At 42.1% G+C, this 19046-nt stretch overlaps 1 protein-coding gene across 1 annotated transcript; it reads right to left on the bottom strand.

The window, feature by feature from the left end:
- Nucleotides 1-5414: 5414 nt before the first annotated feature.
- On the bottom strand, nucleotides 5415-9866 carry LOC129839519 (polymeric immunoglobulin receptor-like). Its single transcript, XM_055907028.1, has 3 exons — nucleotides 9318-9866; nucleotides 8465-8788; nucleotides 5415-7418 (listed from the first exon to the last, which is right to left on the bottom strand). Exons 1-3 carry the CDS (start codon nucleotides 9358-9360, stop codon nucleotides 7054-7056), a joined length of 732 nt encoding a protein of 243 aa, XP_055763003.1. The 5' UTR covers nucleotides 9361-9866; the 3' UTR covers nucleotides 5415-7053.
- Between the last annotated feature and the right edge of the window lie 9180 nt (nucleotides 9867-19046).

Genomic DNA, 19046 nt, shown 5'->3' with positions numbered 1-19046 from the left:
TCATAACACTAACCTACCCTCATATCATAACACTACATACAGACATGTCTACCACTAACCTACCCTCATATCATAACACTAACCTACCCTCATATCATAACACTAACCTACCCTCATATCATAACACTAACCTACCCTCATATCATAACACTACATACAGACATGTCTAACACTAACCTACCCTCATATCATAACACTAACCTACCCTCATATCATAACACTAACCTACCCTCATATCATAACACTAACCTACCCTCATATCATAACACTAACCTACCCTCATATCATAACACTACATACAGACATGTCTAACACTAACCTACCCTCATATCATACCACTAACCTACCCTCATATCATAACACTAACCTACCCCTCATATCATAACACTAACCTACCCTCATATCATAACACTAACCTACCCTCATATCATAACACTACATACAGACATGTCTACCACTAACCTACCCTCATATCATAACACTAACCTACCCTCATATTATAACACTAACCTACCCTCATATCATAACACTAACCTACCCTCATATCATAACACTAACCTACCCTCATATCATAACACTACATACAGACATGTCTAACACTAACCTACCCTCATATCATAACACTACATACAGACATGTCTAACACTAACCTACCCTCATATCATAACACTAACCTACCCTCATATCATAACACTAACCTACCCTCATATCATAACACTAACCTACCCTCATATCATAACACTAACCTACCCTCATATCATAACACTAACCTACCCTCATATCATAACACTAACCTACCCTCATATCATAACACTACATACAGACATGTCTACAACTAACCTACCCTCATATCATAACACTAACCTACCCTCATATCATACCACTAACCTACCCTCATATCATAACACTACATACAGACATGTCTACCACTAACCTACCCTCATATCATAACACTAACCTACCCTCATATCATAACACTAACCTACCCTCATATCATAACACTAACCTACCCTCATATCATAACACTACATACAGACATGTCTACCACTAACCTACCCTCATATCATAACACTAACCTACCCTCATATCATAACACTAACCTACCCTCATATCATAACACTAACCTACCCTCATATCATAACACTAACCTACCCTCATATCATAACACTAACCTACCCTCATATCATACCACTAACCTACCCTCATATCATAACACTACATACAGACATGTCTACCACTAACCTACCCTCATATCATAACACTAACCTACCCTCATATCATAACACTAACCTACCCTCATATCATAACACTAACCTACCCTCATATCATAACACTACATACAGACATGTCTAACACTAACCTACCCTCATATCATAACACTAACCTACCCTCATATCATAACACTAACCTACCCTCATATCATAACACTAACCTACCCTCATATCATAACACTACATACAGACATGTCTAACACTAACCTACCCTCATATCATACCACTAACCTACCCTCATATCATAACACTAACCTACCCCTCATATCATAACACTAACCTACCCTCATATCATAACACTAACCTACCCTCATATCATAACACTACATACAGACATGTCTACCACTAACCTACCCTCATATCATAACACTAACCTACCCTCATATTATAACACTAACCTACCCTCATATCATAACACTAACCTACCCTCATATCATAACACTAACCTACCCTCATATCATAACACTACATACAGACATGTCTAACACTAACCTACCCTCATATCATACCACTAACCTACCCTCATATCATAACACTACATTCAGACATGTCCAACACTAACCTACCCTCATATCATAACACTAACCTACCCTCATATCATAACACTAACCTACCCTCATATCATAACACTAACCTACCTTCATATCATAACACTAACCTACCCTCATATCATACCACTAACCTACCCTCATATCATAACACTACATACAGACATGTCTACCACTAACCTACCCTCATATCATAACACTAACCTACCCTCATATCATAACACTAACCTACCCTCATATCATAACACTAACCTACCCTCATATCATAACACTACATACAGACATGTCTAACACTAACCTACCCTCATATCATAACACTAACCTACCCTCATATCATAACACTAACCTACCCTCATATCATAACACTAACCTACCCTCATATCATAACACTACATACAGACATGTCTAACACTAACCTACCCTCATATCATACCACTAACCTACCCTCATATCATAACACTAACCTACCCCTCATATCATAACACTAACCTACCCTCATAACATAACACTAACCTACCCTCATATCATAACACTACATACAGACATGTCTACAACTAACCTACCCTCATATCATAACACTAACCTACCCTCATATCATACCACTAACCTACCCTCATATCATAACACTACATACAGACATGTCTACCACTAACCTAGCCTCATATCATAACACTAACCTACCCTCATATCATAACACTAACCTACCCTCATATCATAACACTAACCTACCCTCATATCATAACACTACATACAGACATGTCTAACACTAACCTACCCTCATATCATAACACTAACCTACCCTCATATCATAACACTAACCTACCCTCATATCATAACACTAACCTACCCTCATATCATAACACTAACCTACCCTCATATCATAACACTACATACAGACATGTCTAACACTAACCTACCCTCATATCATAACACTAACCTACCCTCATATCATAACACTAACCTACCCCTCATATCATAACACTAACCTACCCTCATATCATAACACTAACCTACCCTCATATCATAACACTACATACAGACATGTCTACCACTAACCTACCCTCATATCATAACACTAACCTACCCTCATATTATAACACTAACCTACCCTCATATCATAACACTAACCTACCCTCATATCATAACACTAACCTACCCTCATATCATAACACTACATACAGACATGTCTAACACTAACCTACCCTCATATCATAACACTACATACAGACATGTCTAACACTAACCTACCCTCATATCATAACACTAACCTACCCTCATATCATAACACTAACCTACCCTCATATCATAACACTAACCTACCCTCATATCATAACACTAACCTACCCTCATATCATAACACTAACCTATCCTCATAACATAACACTAACCTACCCTCATATCATAACACTACATACAGACATGTCTACAACTAACCTACCCTCATATCATAACACTAACCTACCCTCATATCATACCACTAACCTACCCTCATATCATAACACTACATACAGACATGTCTACCACTAACCTACCCTCATATCATAACACTAACCTACCCTCATATCATAACACTAACCTACCCTCATATCATAACACTAACCTACCCTCATATCATAACACTACATACAGACATGTCTACCACTAACCTACCCTCATATCATAACACTAACCTACCCTCATATCATAACACTAACCTACCCTCATATCATAACACTAACCTACCCTCATATCATAACACTAACCTACCCTCATATCATAACACTAACCTACCCTCATATCATACCACTAACCTACCCTCATATCATAACACTACATACAGACATGTCTACCACTAACCTACCCTCATATCATAACACTAACCTACCCTCATATCATAACACTAACCTACCCTCATATCATAACACTAACCTACCCTCATATCATAACACTACATACAGACATGTCTAACACTAACCTACCCTCATATCATAACACTAACCTACCCTCATATCATAACACTAACCTACCCTCATATCATAACACTAACCTACCCTCATATCATAACACTACATACAGACATGTCTAACACTAACCTACCCTCATATCATACCACTAACCTACCCTCATATCATAACACTAACCTACCCCTCATATCATAACACTAACCTACCCTCATATCATAACACTAACCTACCCTCATATCATAACACTACATACAGACATGTCTACCACTAACCTACCCTCATATCATAACACTAACCTACCCTCATATTATAACACTAACCTACCCTCATATCATAACACTAACCTACCCTCATATCATAACACTAACCTACCCTCATATCATAACACTACATACAGACATGTCTAACACTAACCTACCCTCATATCATACCACTAACCTACCCTCATATCATAACACTACATTCAGACATGTCCAACACTAACCTACCCTCATATCATAACACTAACCTACCCTCATATCATAACACTAACCTACCCTCATATCATAACACTAACCTACCCTCATATCATAACACTAACCTACCCTCATATCATTACACTACATACAGACATGTCTAACACTAACCTACCCTCATATCATAACACTAACCTACCCTCATATCATACCACTAACCTACCCTCATATCATAACACTAACCTACCCTCATATCATAACACTAACCTACCCTCATATCATACCACTAACCTACCCTCATATCATAACACTACATATAGACATGTCTACCACTAACCTACCCTCGTATCATAACACTAACCTACCCTCATATCATAACACTAACCTACCCTCATATCATAACACTAACCTACCCTCATATGATAACACTACATACAGACATGTCTACCACTAACCTACCCTCATATAGGGTAATAGAGAGAAACAGAGAGATAGAGAAACAGAGAGTGATATAGAGAGAGAGAGATGGAGGTAGAGAGTGATGTAGAGCGATAGATACAGTGAGGGAGGGAGGGAGGGTAATAGAGAGAAACAGCGAGTGATGTAGAGAGATAGATACAGTGCATGATACATATTGTTGTAACTTTCCTCTCTAGACAGACAGATGTAAAGACAGGGTTGTTCATCTTTTTCCTGTTGTGTTAGTTCTCCTTTATCTAATCAAATCAAATGCTATTTGTCACAGCGCCGAATACAACAAGTGGAGACCTTTCAGTGAAATGCTTACTTACAAGCCCTTAATCAACAGCAGTTTTAAGAAATTACCTAAACAAAAGAAAGAGATAAAAATAACAAATAATGAAAGACAGCATTAAAATAACAATAGCGCGGCTATATACAAGGGGTACCGGTACAGAGTCAATGTGGAGACTATATACAAGGGGTACCGGTACAGAGTCAATGTGGAGACTATATACAGGGGGTACCGGTACAGAGTCAATGTGGAGGCTATATACAAGGGGTACCGGTACAGAGTCAGTGTGGAGGCTATATACAAGGGGTACCGGTACAGAGTCAATGTGGAGACTATATACAAGGGGTACCGGTACAGAGTCAATGTGGAGACTATATACAAGGGGCACCGGCACAGAGTCAATGTGGAGACTATATACAAGGGGTACCGGTACAGAGTCAATGTGGAGACTATATACAGGGGGTACCGGTACAGAGTCAATGTGGAGGCTATATACAAGGGGTATCGGTACAGAGTCAATGTGGAGACTATATACAAGGGGTACCGGTACAGAGTCAATGTGGAGACTATATACAAGGGGTACCGGTACAGAGTCAATGTGGAGACTATTTACAAGGGGTACCGGTACAGAGTCATAGTGGAGACTATATACAAGGGGTACCGGTACAGAGTCAATGTGTAGGAGCATGGATGTCGAGGTAATTGTCAATGTGGAGACTATATACAGGGGGTACCGGTACAGAGTCAATGTGGAGACTATATACAGGGGGTACCGGTACAGAGTCAATGTGGAGACTATATACAAGGGGTACCGGTACAGAGTCAATGTGGAGACTATATACAAGGGGTACCGGTACAGAGTCAATGTGGAGACTATATACAAGGGGTACCGGTACAGAGTCAATGTGGAGACTATATACAGGGGGTACCGGTACAGAGTCAATGTGGAGACTATATACAAGGGGTACCGGTACAGAGTCAATGTGGAGACTATATACACGGGGTACCGGTACAGAGTCAACGTGTGGGAGCATGGATGTCGAGGTATTTGTGGTAAAATGTACATGGAGGTAGAGTTATTAAAACTCACCATATCTCTCTCTCTCTCTCTCTCTGATGACAACTGCAGGTTTCATGATGACATTCATACTGAAACTTGGGGTTTTATATGTTGAACATATGACTGCTTAGTGATACTGAGACAGATATAGAAACACACAGTTATTACAGAGGAAGTTACAGTGTTCTGGTCCAGTGTCTTTTCACTCCACTACAAACACACAGTTAATACAGATGGAAGTTACTGTGTTCTGGTCCAGTGTCTTTTCACTCCACTACAAACACACAGTTATTACACAGGAAGTTACTGTGTTCTGGTCCAGTGTCTTTTCACTCCACTACAAACACACAGTTATTACACAGGAAGTTACTGTGTTCTGGTCCAGTGTCTTTTCACTCCACTACAAACACACAGTTATTACACAGGAAGTTACAGTGTTCTGGTCCAGTGTCTTTTCACACCACTACAAACACACAGTTATTACAGAGGAAGTTACAGTGTTCTGGTCCAGTGTCTTTTCACTCCACTACAAACACACAGTTATTACACAGGAAGTTACTGTGTTCTGGTCCAGTGTCTTTTCACTCCACTACAAACACACAGTTATTACACAGGAAGTTACAGTGTTCTGGTCCAGTGTCTTTTCACACCACTACAAACACACAGTTATTACAGAGGAAGTTACTGTGTTCCACTACAAACACCCAGCCTCCACTAACACACTGACTAACATACTGTAGTTATAACTAATAGACCGATATAATAGAATGCTATATATTATTTACATGGTCAGACAGTATATAACATAGTTACTGCAGGCGGACAGCGTGAGGAGCAGAGGAGGCTGGTGAACAGAGATATAGGAGGACTGGCTAATAACAGTGGCTGGAATGGAATGGATGGAACGGTATCAAACACATTAAACATGTGAATGACAATACAAATGTCATGCAATTATCATTTCAATTAAACTACTTTTATCAAATAGATATGAGTGTAACTTGTGTGTTTATGTTCACATGTTAAAGAGAAAGAAGAAGTTTATTCTCACTTCTAACAAGCAGCTTCACCTGTGTGATCAGTGTAATGTAACGTTGTTCTGTCCTGCTGGTTTCTACTCCACACCAGTAGGTCCCAGTATCATCTTCAGTCAGGTCCCTGATGGTCACTGTGGAGAATCTCTCTCCTGTGTTGTCAGACACAGAGAAACGACCAGCTTCTGCAGTTGTCTGGTGAGCAGAGGTCATATTAACACAAGTCTTGAAGTCATTGCTTTCCTTGCAGAAATACTTGGTGCTGTCCTCATGGTCCTCTGGATAGTTGCATCTGATGGTAGCTTCTCCTCCCAGATAGGCCGTCTCTGTGACTGACTTCTCACAGCAGTCATCTGTCAATAGGAACACACATCACAACCTTAGTCTAGTACTATAGACTGACTTCTCACAGCAGTCATCTGTCAATAGGAACACACATCACAACCTTAGTCTAGTACTATAGACTGACTTCTCACAGCAGTCATCTGTCAATAGGAACACACATCACAACCTTAGCTATGAAAAGCCAACTGAAAATTATTCATGATTATTATTTGACCATGCTTGTCACTTATGAACATTTTTGAACATCTTGGCATAGTTCTGTTATAATCTCCACCCGGCACAGCCAGAAGAGGACTGGCCACCCCTCATAGCCTGGTTCCTCTCTAGGTTTCTTCCTAGGTTTTGGCCTTTCTAGGGAGTTTTTCCTAGCCACCGTGCTTCTACACCTGCATTCTAGCTGTTTGGGGTTTTAGGCTGGGTTTCTGTACAGCACTTCGAGATATTATCTGATGTACGAAGGGCTATATAAAATAAAATTGATTGATTGATTGAGTCTAGTACTATAGACTGACTTCTCACAGCAGTCATCTGTCAATAGGAACACACATCACAACCTTAGTCTAATACTATAGACTGACTTCTCACAGCAGTCATCTGTCAATAGGAACACACATCACAACCTTAGTCTAGTACTATAGACTGACTTCTCACAGCAGTCATCTGTCAATAGGAACACACATCACAACCTTAGTCTAATACTATAGACTGACTTCTCACAGCAGTCATCTGTCAATAGGAACACACATCACAATCTTAGTCTAATACTATAGACTGACTTCTCACAGCAGTCACCTGTCAATAGGAACACACATCACAACCTTAGTCTAGTACTATAGACTGACTTCTCACAGCAGTCATCTGTCAATAGGAACACACATCACAACCTTAGTCTAGTACTATAGACTGACTTCTCACAGCAGTCATCTGTCAATAGGAACACACATCACAACCTTAGTCTAGTACTATAGACTGACTTCATTGACTAGTGGTACTGATCATGTGATAACATATGTAGCTAAATTCATTTAATAAAGTTAAAGTAAAAGTCTCTCACCCTTCTTCACATCCAGCTCTACCTTGGTATAACTGTCAGGTATAGCAGGTTTGTCCACTCCACACCAGTAGGTCCCTTCATCTTGACTGGTCAGTTGTCTGATGATCACCTTGAAGTAGTTTCCTCCAGTGACGTCATACAGAGAGAATCTACCACTGTTTACCCAGGTGTTCTTCAATCCAGTTCTGATTTGATCCTCACAACTCCAACTGTCCTGCTCCACGCAGAAATATTTGTCATGACTTCCGTATTCTGTGTAATAATCACAGTCGATGATGACAGTTCCTCCAGAGTATCCTGTCACTTTGAAGGAGCTCAAACAACCTGTCAATCAGACAAGAGAAAATACCTCTTGGTTTAGTGTTTTGTAATACTAATCAAATAAAATTAAATATAAGTTTATTTTGTCACTTGGTCGAATACAACCGGTGTAGACCTTACAGTGAAATGCTTACTTACAAGCCTCTAACCCTAACAGTGCAATTTTTAAGTAAAAAAAATGGTTTTAGGTAAACAATAGATAAGTAAAGAAATAAAATAAAAAAGTAAAATGACATTGAAAATAACAGTATTGAGGCTATATACAGGTGGTACCGGTACAGAGACAGTGTGCAGGGGCACCGGTTAGTTGGGCTAATGGAGGTAATATGTACATGTAGGTAGTGTTAAAGTGACTATGCATAGATGATAAATGTACTTACGGTTAGGATTCCTACACCAGTGGCATCCTCAAATTATACACACAGTACATACATACACACCGTAGTGTTTCCTGATCTGTAGTAGCAGCCTTTATAAGAAAACTAACTGGATGTTATTACATTGTTATAGAGAGTTATAACAAGCTTATTACCTGTCATGAAGGAGAGGAGGATGACTATCAGCAGGATCCTCATCTTGATGTGTTCCAGGTTGGTCCAGGTGTCTATAGGTCCTGATATAATGCTGTGTTCTCTCCAGGTTGGTCCAGGTGTCTATAGGTCCTGATATAATGTTGTGTTCTCTCCAGGTTGGTCCAGGTGTCTATAGGTCCTGATATAATGCTGTGTTCTCTACAGGTTGGTCCAGGTGTCTATAGGTCCTGATATAATGCTGTGTTCTCTCCAGGTTGGTCCAGGTGTCTATAGGTCCTGATATAATGCTGTGTTCTCTCCAGGTTGGTCCAGGTGTCTACAGGTCCTGATATAATGTTGTGTTCTCTCCAGGTTGGTCCAGGTGTCTACAGGTCCTGATATAATGCTGTGTTCTCTCCAGGTTGGTCCAGGTGTCTATAGGTCCTGATATAATGCTGTGTTCTCCTCAGGTTGGTCCAGGTGTCTATATGTCCTGATATAATAAGTCTACAACTCTCTCTGTTCTCTCTCTAATTTTAATAACTTAAAAACAAACTTCCTGTACTTTATGTACTCTCTCTGCCCCTCCCTCCATCCCTCCCTCCCTCTCTCTCTCTCTCTCTCTCTCTCTCTCTCTCTCTCTCTCTCTCTCTCTCTCTCTCTTTGCGCTCTTACAATTATGTACTTCCCTATTTCTGCATCTCTCTCTCTCTCTACTAGTTCAAACCCTCCTACCACATGTTATTTCTGACAGCCCCTCCCTCTTCCTCCTTAACCAATCCTTAACCAATCACGTTGCTGTTCCTACATCGAGAGAGAGAGGGTGAGAGAGAGAGGGTGAGAGAGAGAGGGCGTGAGAGAGAGGGGAAAGGTGGGAGAGAGATCAGTGAGTTAAAGAGTGAGAGAGAGAATCCTCTATGGATCAGAGCACAGACACACATTCCTTCACTCTCATGCAGACTGGAAGCTGTCTACAGAAGAGAGATACAGAGTTATTCTGCCACTGGAGGGTGCTCTCCCTCCATCTCTCTCCCTCATCTCTCTCCCCCCCATCTCAGCTCTGTGTGTCTAGTGACAGCGGTACATGTTGATCAGACAGGTACTGAGTTTACTCACAGCACCAGTGGAGGCTGGTGAGGGGAGGACTACTTATAGTAATGTCTAGAATGGAATGTATCAAACACATAAAAATATATTGGTGCTTTAATGACAAATACACATAGTCTCATTTCCCATCAAGTGGAGTAAAATACACTGAATAATCAAAGGTTTATAAAAGCTACAAACTGTCTCTGTTTGTTCAAGCCAGTGTTACATTCACAGTAGAAACAATTAATTAAATAATGAATGAACGGACGGACACACATAACAACCGACAAACAAACTAAATAATGATGTAATGATAATGATGAACAGATGATTGAAATTAACGAATGATGAATGAACGAGCAAACCACTAAATATTGAATACAGGAACAAATGAAAGATGAAATGTTGAATAAAAATATGAATGAATGAATGAACGAACAAATTAATAAATAATTAAATTAAAATATGAACAAATTAACAAATTATTGATCAAATAAATGAATCAATTTAAAACACAAAATAATGACTAAATGACAACATGAAAACATGAATGAATCAAACCTGAAGACATGAATTGATGCTGTGCCATAGAGATCAGTGACAGTAGCATACTGGAGACAGGCTGGATCTCTGGTGAAGTTGACAGTAGTATAGTGGAGACAGGCTGGATCTCTGGGGAAGTTGACAGTAGCATACTGGAGACAGGCTGGATCTCTGGGGAAGTTGACAGTAGCATACTGGAGACAGGCTGGATCTCTGGAGAAGTTGACTGTAGCATACTGGAGACAGGCTGGATCTCAGGTGAAGTTGACAGTAGCATAGTGGAGACAGGCTGGATCTCTGGGGAAGTTGACAGTAGCATACTGGAGACAGGCTGGATCTCTGGAGAAGTTGACTGTAGCATACTGGAGACAGGCTGGATCTCAGGTGAAGTTGACAATAGCATAGTGGAGACAGGCTGGATCTCTGGTGAAGTTGACAGTAGCATAGTGGAGACAGGCTGGATCTCTGGTGAAGTTGACAGTAGCATACTGGAGACAGGCTGGATCTCTGGAGAAGTTGACTGTAGCATACTGGAGACAGGCTGGATCTCAGGTGAAGTTGACAGTAGCATAGTGGAGACAGGCTGGATCTCTGGGGAAGTTGACAGTAGCATAGTGGAGACAGGCTGGATCTCTGGTGAAGTTGACAGTAGCATAGGGGAGACAGGCTGGATCTCTGGGGAAGTTAACAGTAGCATACTGGAGACAGGCTGGATCTCTGGGGTAGTTGATAGTAGCATAGTGGAGACATGTTGGATCTCTGGGGAAGTTGACAGTAGCATACTGGAGACAGGCTGGATCTCAGGGGAAGTTGACAGTAGCATAGTGGAGACAGGCTGGATCTCTGGGGAAGTTGATAGTAGCATAGTGGAGACAGGCTGGATCTCTGGGGAAGTTGACAGTAGCATAGTGGAGTCAAGCTGGATCTCAGGGGAAGTTGACAGTAGCATAGTGGAGAAGGGCTGGATCTCTGGGGAAGTTGACAGTAGCATAGTGGAGACAGGCTGGATCTCTGGGGAAGTTGACAGTAGCACAGTGGAGACAGGCTGGATCTCTGGGGAAGTTGACAGTTGCATACTGGAGACAGGCTGGATCTCAGGGGAAGTTGACAGTTACATACTATAGACAGGCTGGATCTCTGGAGAAGTTGACAGTTGCATACTGGAGACAGGCTGGATCTCTGGGGAAGTTGACAGTAGCATAGTGGAGACAGGCTGGATCTCTGGGGAAGTTGACAGTAGCATAGTGGAGACATGCTGGATCTCTGGGGAAGTTGAAACTATCATAGTGGAGACAGGCTGGATCTCTGGAGAAGTTGACAGTTGCATACTGGAGACAGGCTGGATCTCTGGAGAAGTTGACTGTAGCATACTGGAGACAGGCTGGATCTCTGGTGAAGTTGACAGTAGCATAGTGGAGACAGGCTGGATCTCTGGTGAAGTTGACAGTAGCATACTGGAGACAGGCTGGATCTCTGGAGAAGTTGACTGTAGCATACTGGAGACAGGCTGGATCTCAGGTGAAGTTGACAGTAGCATAGTGGAGACAGGCTGGATCTCTGGGGAAGTTGACAGTAGCATACTGGAGACAGGCTGGATCTCTGGGGTAGTTGATAGTAGCATAGTGGAGACATGTTGGATCTCTGGGGAAGTTGACAGTAGCATACTGGAGACAGGCTGGATCTCAGGGGAAGTTGACAGTAGCATAGTGGAGACAGGCTGGATCTCTGGGGAAGTTGACAGTAGCATACTGGAGACAGGCTGGATCTCTGGGGAAGTTGACAGTAGCATAGTGGAGTCAGGCTGGATCTCTGGGGAAGTTGACAGTAGCATAGTGGAGAAGGGCTGGATCTCTGGGGAAGTTGACAGTAGCATAGTGGAGACAGGCTGGATCTCTGGGGAAGTTGACAGTTGCATACTGGAGACAGGCTGGATCTCTGGTGAAGTTGACAGTAGCATAGGGGAGACAGGCTGGATCTCTGGGGAGTTGACAGTAGCATACTGGAGACAGGCTGGATCTCTGGGGTAGTTGATAGTAGCATAGTGGAGACATGTTGGATCTCTGGGGAAGTTGACAGTAGCATACTGGAGACAGGCTGGATCTCAGGGGAAGTTGACAGTAGCATAGTGGAGACAGGCTGGATCTCTGGGGAAGTTGACAGTTGCATACTGGAGACAGGCTGGATCTCTGGTGAAGTTGACAGTAGCATAGGGGAGACAGGCTGGATCTCTGGGGAAGTTGACAGTAGCATACTGGAGACAGGCTGGATCTCTGGGGTAGTTGATAGTAGCATAGTGGAGACATGTTGGATCTCTGGGGAAGTTGACAGTAGCATACTGGAGACAGGCTGGATCTCAGGGGAAGTTGACAGTAGCATAGTGGAGACAGGCTGGATCTCTGGGGAAGTTGACAGTAGCATAGTGGAGACAGGCTGGATCTCTGGGGAAGTTGACAGTAGCATAGTGGAGTCAGGCTGGATCTCTGGGGAAGTTGACAGTAGCATAGTGGAGAAGGGCTGGATCTCTGGGGAAGTTGACAGTAGCATAGTGGAGACAGGCTGGATCTCTGGGGAAGTTGACAGTTGCATACTGGAGACAGGCTGGATCTCAGGGGAAGTTGACAGTTACATACTGGAGTCAGGCTGGATCTCTGGAGAAGTTGACAGTTGCATACTGGAGACAGGCTGGATCTCTGGGGAAGTTGACAGTAGCATAGTGGAGACAGGCTGGATCTCTGGGGAAGTTGACAGCAGCATAGTGGAGACATGCTGGATCTCTGGGGAAGTTGACACTATCATAGTGGAGACAGGCTGGATCTCTGGAGAAGTTGACAGTTGCATACTGGAGACAGGCTGGATCTCTGGAGAAGTTGACAGTTGCATACTGGAGACATGTTGGATCTCTGGAGAAGTTGACAGTTGCATACTGGAGACAGGCTGGATCTCAGGGGAAGTTAAAAGTATCATAGTGGAGACAGGCTGGATCTCAGGGGAAGTTGACAGTAGCATAGTGGAGACAGGCTGGATCTCTGGGGAAGTTGACAGTAGCATAGTGGAGACAGGCTGGATCTCTGGGGAAGTTGACAGTAGCGTAGTGGAGTCAGGCTGGATCTCTGGGGAAGTTGACTGTATCATAGTGGAGACAGGCTGGATCTCTGGGGAAGTTGACAGTATCATAATGGAGACAGGCTGGATCTCTGGGGAAGGTGACAGTAGCATAGTGTAGACAGGCTGGATCTCTGGGGAAGTTGACAGTAGCATAGTGGAGACAGGCTGGATCTCTGGGGAAGTTGACAGTAGTATAGTGGAGACAGGCTGGATCTCTGGGGAAGTTGACAGTAGCATAGTGGAGACAGGCTTGATCTCTGTGGAAGTTGACAGTAGCATAGTGGAGACAGGCTGGATCTCAGGGGAAGTTGACAGTAGCATAGTGGAGACAGGCTGGATCTCTGGGGATGTTGACAGTAGCACAGTGGAGACAGGCTGGATCTCTGGGGAAGTTGACAGTAGCATAGTGGAGACAGGCTGGATATCTGGGGAAGTTGGCAGTAGCATAGTGGAGACAGGCTGGATCTCTGGGGAAGTTGACAGTAGCATAGGTCACAATGTCTGGGACCTCTGAAGACCGACCCACGTTGAAGTGGATGTCATCTGGACAGGGAGTGGTTGCCGTGGCATAGATGGTGGTGATGTCACAGGTTGTATCTGAGTTCTGATTGGTTGCTGTGGAGTAGATGGGGTTGGCGATGGTTCCTGTGTCTGGATCTTGGTTGGTTGTCATGGAGTCAGACACCAACAGTCTGGCAGAGTGTTTAGATGCTGAAGAGGAAAACAAACAGATGATTTATTGTTGATAATTATTTATTTATGTTTTGTTATTAAATGTTTATAATTATAAAACCTTTACAAATGTTTTGATATATTTGTTAAATCTTTAAATAATGATTGTGTGTGATAACTAGTGTACCTGTTGGTCTCCTGTCTCTGTCTCTCCTCTGTCTAAAGAACATGAACAGCAGCAGACCCAGCAGTAGTAGAACAACACTCAGAACAACACCAGAGAACATCACGTCACCTAGAACACCCAGACCAACACCAGAGAACATCACATCACCTAGAACACCCAGAGAACACCAGAGAACATCACGTCACCTAGAACACCCAGACCAACACCAGAGAACATCACATCACCTAGAACACCCAGAACAACACCAGAGAACATCACATCACCTAGAACACCCAGAGAACACCAGAGAACATCACGTCACCTAGAACACCCAGACCAACAGCAGAGAACATCACATCACCTAGAACACCCAGAACAACACCAGAGAACATCACATCACCTAGAACACCCAGACCAACACCAGAGAACATCACATCACCTAGAACACCCAGAACAACACCAGAGAACATCACATCACCTAGAACACCCAGACCAACACCAGAGAACATCACATCACCTAGAACACCCAGACCAACACCAGAGAACATCACATCACCTAGAACACCCAGACCAACACCAGAGAACATCACATCACCTAGAACACCCAGAACAACACCAGAGAACATCACATCACCTAGAACACCCAGACCAACACCAGAGAACATCACATCACCTACAACACCCTTGTTGTGGTTCAATGTTATTCACTGTCTAGAGGTGGAAGATGTTTCTAACACAAGGTGGTGTGTCTTTAGATTCATAGTTGTAGTTTATGAGGGAAGGATGCTTGGTAGTTGTAGTCCATGTTACAGTACGGTGCTTGGTAGTCTTAGTCCATGTTACAGTATGGTGCTTTGTAGTTGTAGTCCATGTTACAGTATGGTGCTTGGTAGTCGTAGTCTAGGTTACAGTATGGTGCTTGGTAGTTGTAGTCCATGTTACAGTATGGTGCTTGGTAGTTGTAGTCCATGTTACAGTATGGTGCTTGGTAGTTGTAGTCCATGTTACAGTATGGTGCTTGGTAGTTGTAGTCCATGTTACAGTATGGTGCTTGGTATTCGTAGTCCATGTTACAGTATGGTGCTTGGTAGTCGTAGTCCATGTTACAGTATGGTGCTTGGTAGTTGTAGTCCATGTTACAGTATGGTGCTTGGTAGGTGTAGTCCATGTTACAGTATGGCGCTTGGTAGTTGTAGTCCATGTTACAGTATGGTGCTTGGTAGTTGTAATCCATATTATATATTGTACTTGGTAGTTGTAGTCCATGTTACAGTATGGTGCTTGGTATTTGTAGTCCATGTTACAGTATGGTGCTTGGTAGTTGTAATCCATATTATATATTGTACTTGGTAGTTGTAGTCCATGTTACAGTATGGTGCTTGGTTGTTGTAGTCCATGTTACAGTATGGTGCTTGGTAGTTGTAGTCAATGTTATAGTATGGTGCTTGGTAGTCGTAGTCCATGTTACAGTATGGTGCTTGGTAGTCGTAGTCCATGTTACAGTATGGTGCTTGGTAGTCTTAGTCCATGTTACAGTATGGTGCTTGGTAGTTGTAGTCCATGTTACAGTATGGTGCTTGGTAGTTGTAGTCCATGTTACAGTATGGTGCTTGGTCGTTGTAGTCCATGTTGCAGTATGGTGCTTGGTAGTTGTAGTCCATGTTACAGTATGGTGCTTGGTTGTTGTAGTCCATGTTACAGTATGGTGCTTGGTAGTTGTAGTCCATGTTACAGTATGGTGCTTGGTAGTTGTAGTCCATGTTATAGTATGGCGCTTGGTAGTTGTAGTCCATGTTACAGTATGGTGCTTGGTAGTTGTAGTCCATGTTACAGTATGGTTCTTGGTAGTTGTAGTCCATGTTACAGTATGGTGCTTGGTAGTTGTAGTCCATGTTACAGTATGGTACTTGGTAGTTGTAGTCCATGTTACAGTATGGTGCTTGGTAGTTGTAGTCCATGTTACAGTATGGTGCTTGGTAGGTGTAATCCATATTATATATTGTACTTGGTAGTTGTAGTCCATGTTACAGTATGGTGCATGGTAGTTGTAGTCCATGTTATAATAAGAGTGGGACAGCGGTCTAAGGCCCTGCATCTCAGTGCTTGATGTGTCACTACAGACACCCTGGTTTGATTCCAGGCTGTATCACAACCGGCCGTGATTGGGAGTCCAATATGGCGGTGCACAATTGGCCCAGCATAGTCTGGGTTTGGCTGGTGTAGGCCGTCATTGTAAATAAGAATTTGTTCTGAACTGACTTCCCTAGTTAAAACCCGTTATGGCTGCAAGGGAAAGTATTGAGTAGCCAGATAAAACATGCCCATTTCAAACGGCGTCGTACTCAATTCTTGCTCGTACAATATGCATATTATTATTACTATTGGATAGAAAACACTCTCTAGTTTCTAAAACCGTTTGAATTATTTCTCTGAGTGAAACAGAACTCATTCTGCAGCACTTTTCTTGACCCGGAAGTTCAAAGTCTGAAATCGATGCTCTGTTCAACTTCATGCCTATACATGGGCAATGAACGTAAGAGTCTACGTACACTTCATACACCTTCCTCTGGGTGTCAAGAAGGCTGTGAGAGAAGAAAGGAGGTGATTATCTCGATCTGGGATGGAATAAATCCTCTTGGAATGATGTGTACCCAATTTCCGGTACTCTGAAGAACGCAATTTGGACAGTGGGGTTGCCTTTTGTTTTGCTGACGTTATAGGAGAATATTATTTCCGGCTTTGATTTTATTTGATACATGTCACCATATCATCGTAACGTATGTTTTTTTAATATAGTTTCATCAGATTATTGAAATTTTTTCGAGAGTTTTGCCGTGTTCCGTTCTCTTCCGTTTGTTTACATGGAGAGATCCGTGCAACCCGGCTAGCGCGCTTGCTAAATGGAGAGAGAAAGTTGCCATTCTGAATCCAAACAACGACTCATCTGGACAAAGGACACCTTGTTCAACATTCTGATGAAATATCAGCAAAAGTAAGACCCAATTTATGATATTATTTCAAATATCTGTCGTAGTCGCCGGCGCCCAAGTGTTTCTATTGTGCTAAGCTAAGCTAATATAACGCTACATTTTGTTTTCGCTGTAAAACACTTAATAAATCGGAAATATTGTCTGGCATCACAAGATGCCTGTCTTTCATTTACTGTACACTATGTATTTTTCAGAAATGTTTTATGATGAGTAATTTGGTATTTGACGTTGGTGTCTGTAAATATTATGGCTGCTTTCGGTGCAATTTCTGAATTTAGCTGCAATGTAAACTATGATTTATACCTGAAATATGCAAATTTTTCGAAAAAAACATATGCTATACAATAAATATGTTATCAGACTGTCATCTGATGAGGTTGTTTCTTGGTTAGTGGCTATTTATATCTTTATTTGGCCGAATTTGTGATAGCTACTGATGTAGTAAAAAACTGATGGAGTAATAAAAGTGGAGTCTTTTGCTAACGTGGTTAGCTAATAGATTTACATATTTTGTCTTCCCTGTAAAACATTTTAAAAATCGGACATGTTGGCTGGATTCACGAGATGTGTACCTTTCATATGCTGTATTGGACTTGTTAATGTGTGAAAGTTAAATATTTAAAAAATATATATTTTGAATTTCTCGCCCTGCACTTGAAGTGGCTGTTGTCATAAGTGTACCGGTGTCGGGCTTGCAGCCCAAACAGGTTTTAACCTGTTGAGGACAGAGGGCGCTGTTTTCACTTTGGGGGAAAATCTCTAGCGGAACGCCAGAGCCAGACAGGTTAACTTAACAGTCTATAGAAATCAAATGTCTGTCCAACTGATTCGTTCTGGTGCCGGGCCTTCTCATGTCACTGCATCAATCTAACACACTAACAGCGCCCCCTATCAGCTTATTTAACTTACTGCAGCACAGACAGGCAGTTTGTGGAGAAAAGAATAGAATAGAAGAGTAGATTTTCAAGAAGGTTTATTTGGTTATAAGGTTTATAGTAATCTAATTGGTGGACAATGTTTTATTCTGCTATTAACTGTGATCTATACTGACCAAAAATATAAATGCAACATGCAACAATTTCAAAGAGTTACAGTTCATATAAGGAATTCAATCAATTGAAATCAATTCATTGGCCGTAATCTATGGATTTCACATGTAGCAAAAGGTGGACCTGGGAGGGCAT

The sequence above is a fragment of the Salvelinus fontinalis genome, chromosome 40 (assembly GCF_029448725.1).
Source record: "Salvelinus fontinalis isolate EN_2023a chromosome 40, ASM2944872v1, whole genome shotgun sequence".
NCBI lineage: Eukaryota > Metazoa > Chordata > Actinopteri > Salmoniformes > Salmonidae > Salvelinus > Salvelinus fontinalis.
Note: the sequence above shows the minus strand (reverse complement) of the source record. Positions and strands in the feature narration are given on the sequence as shown.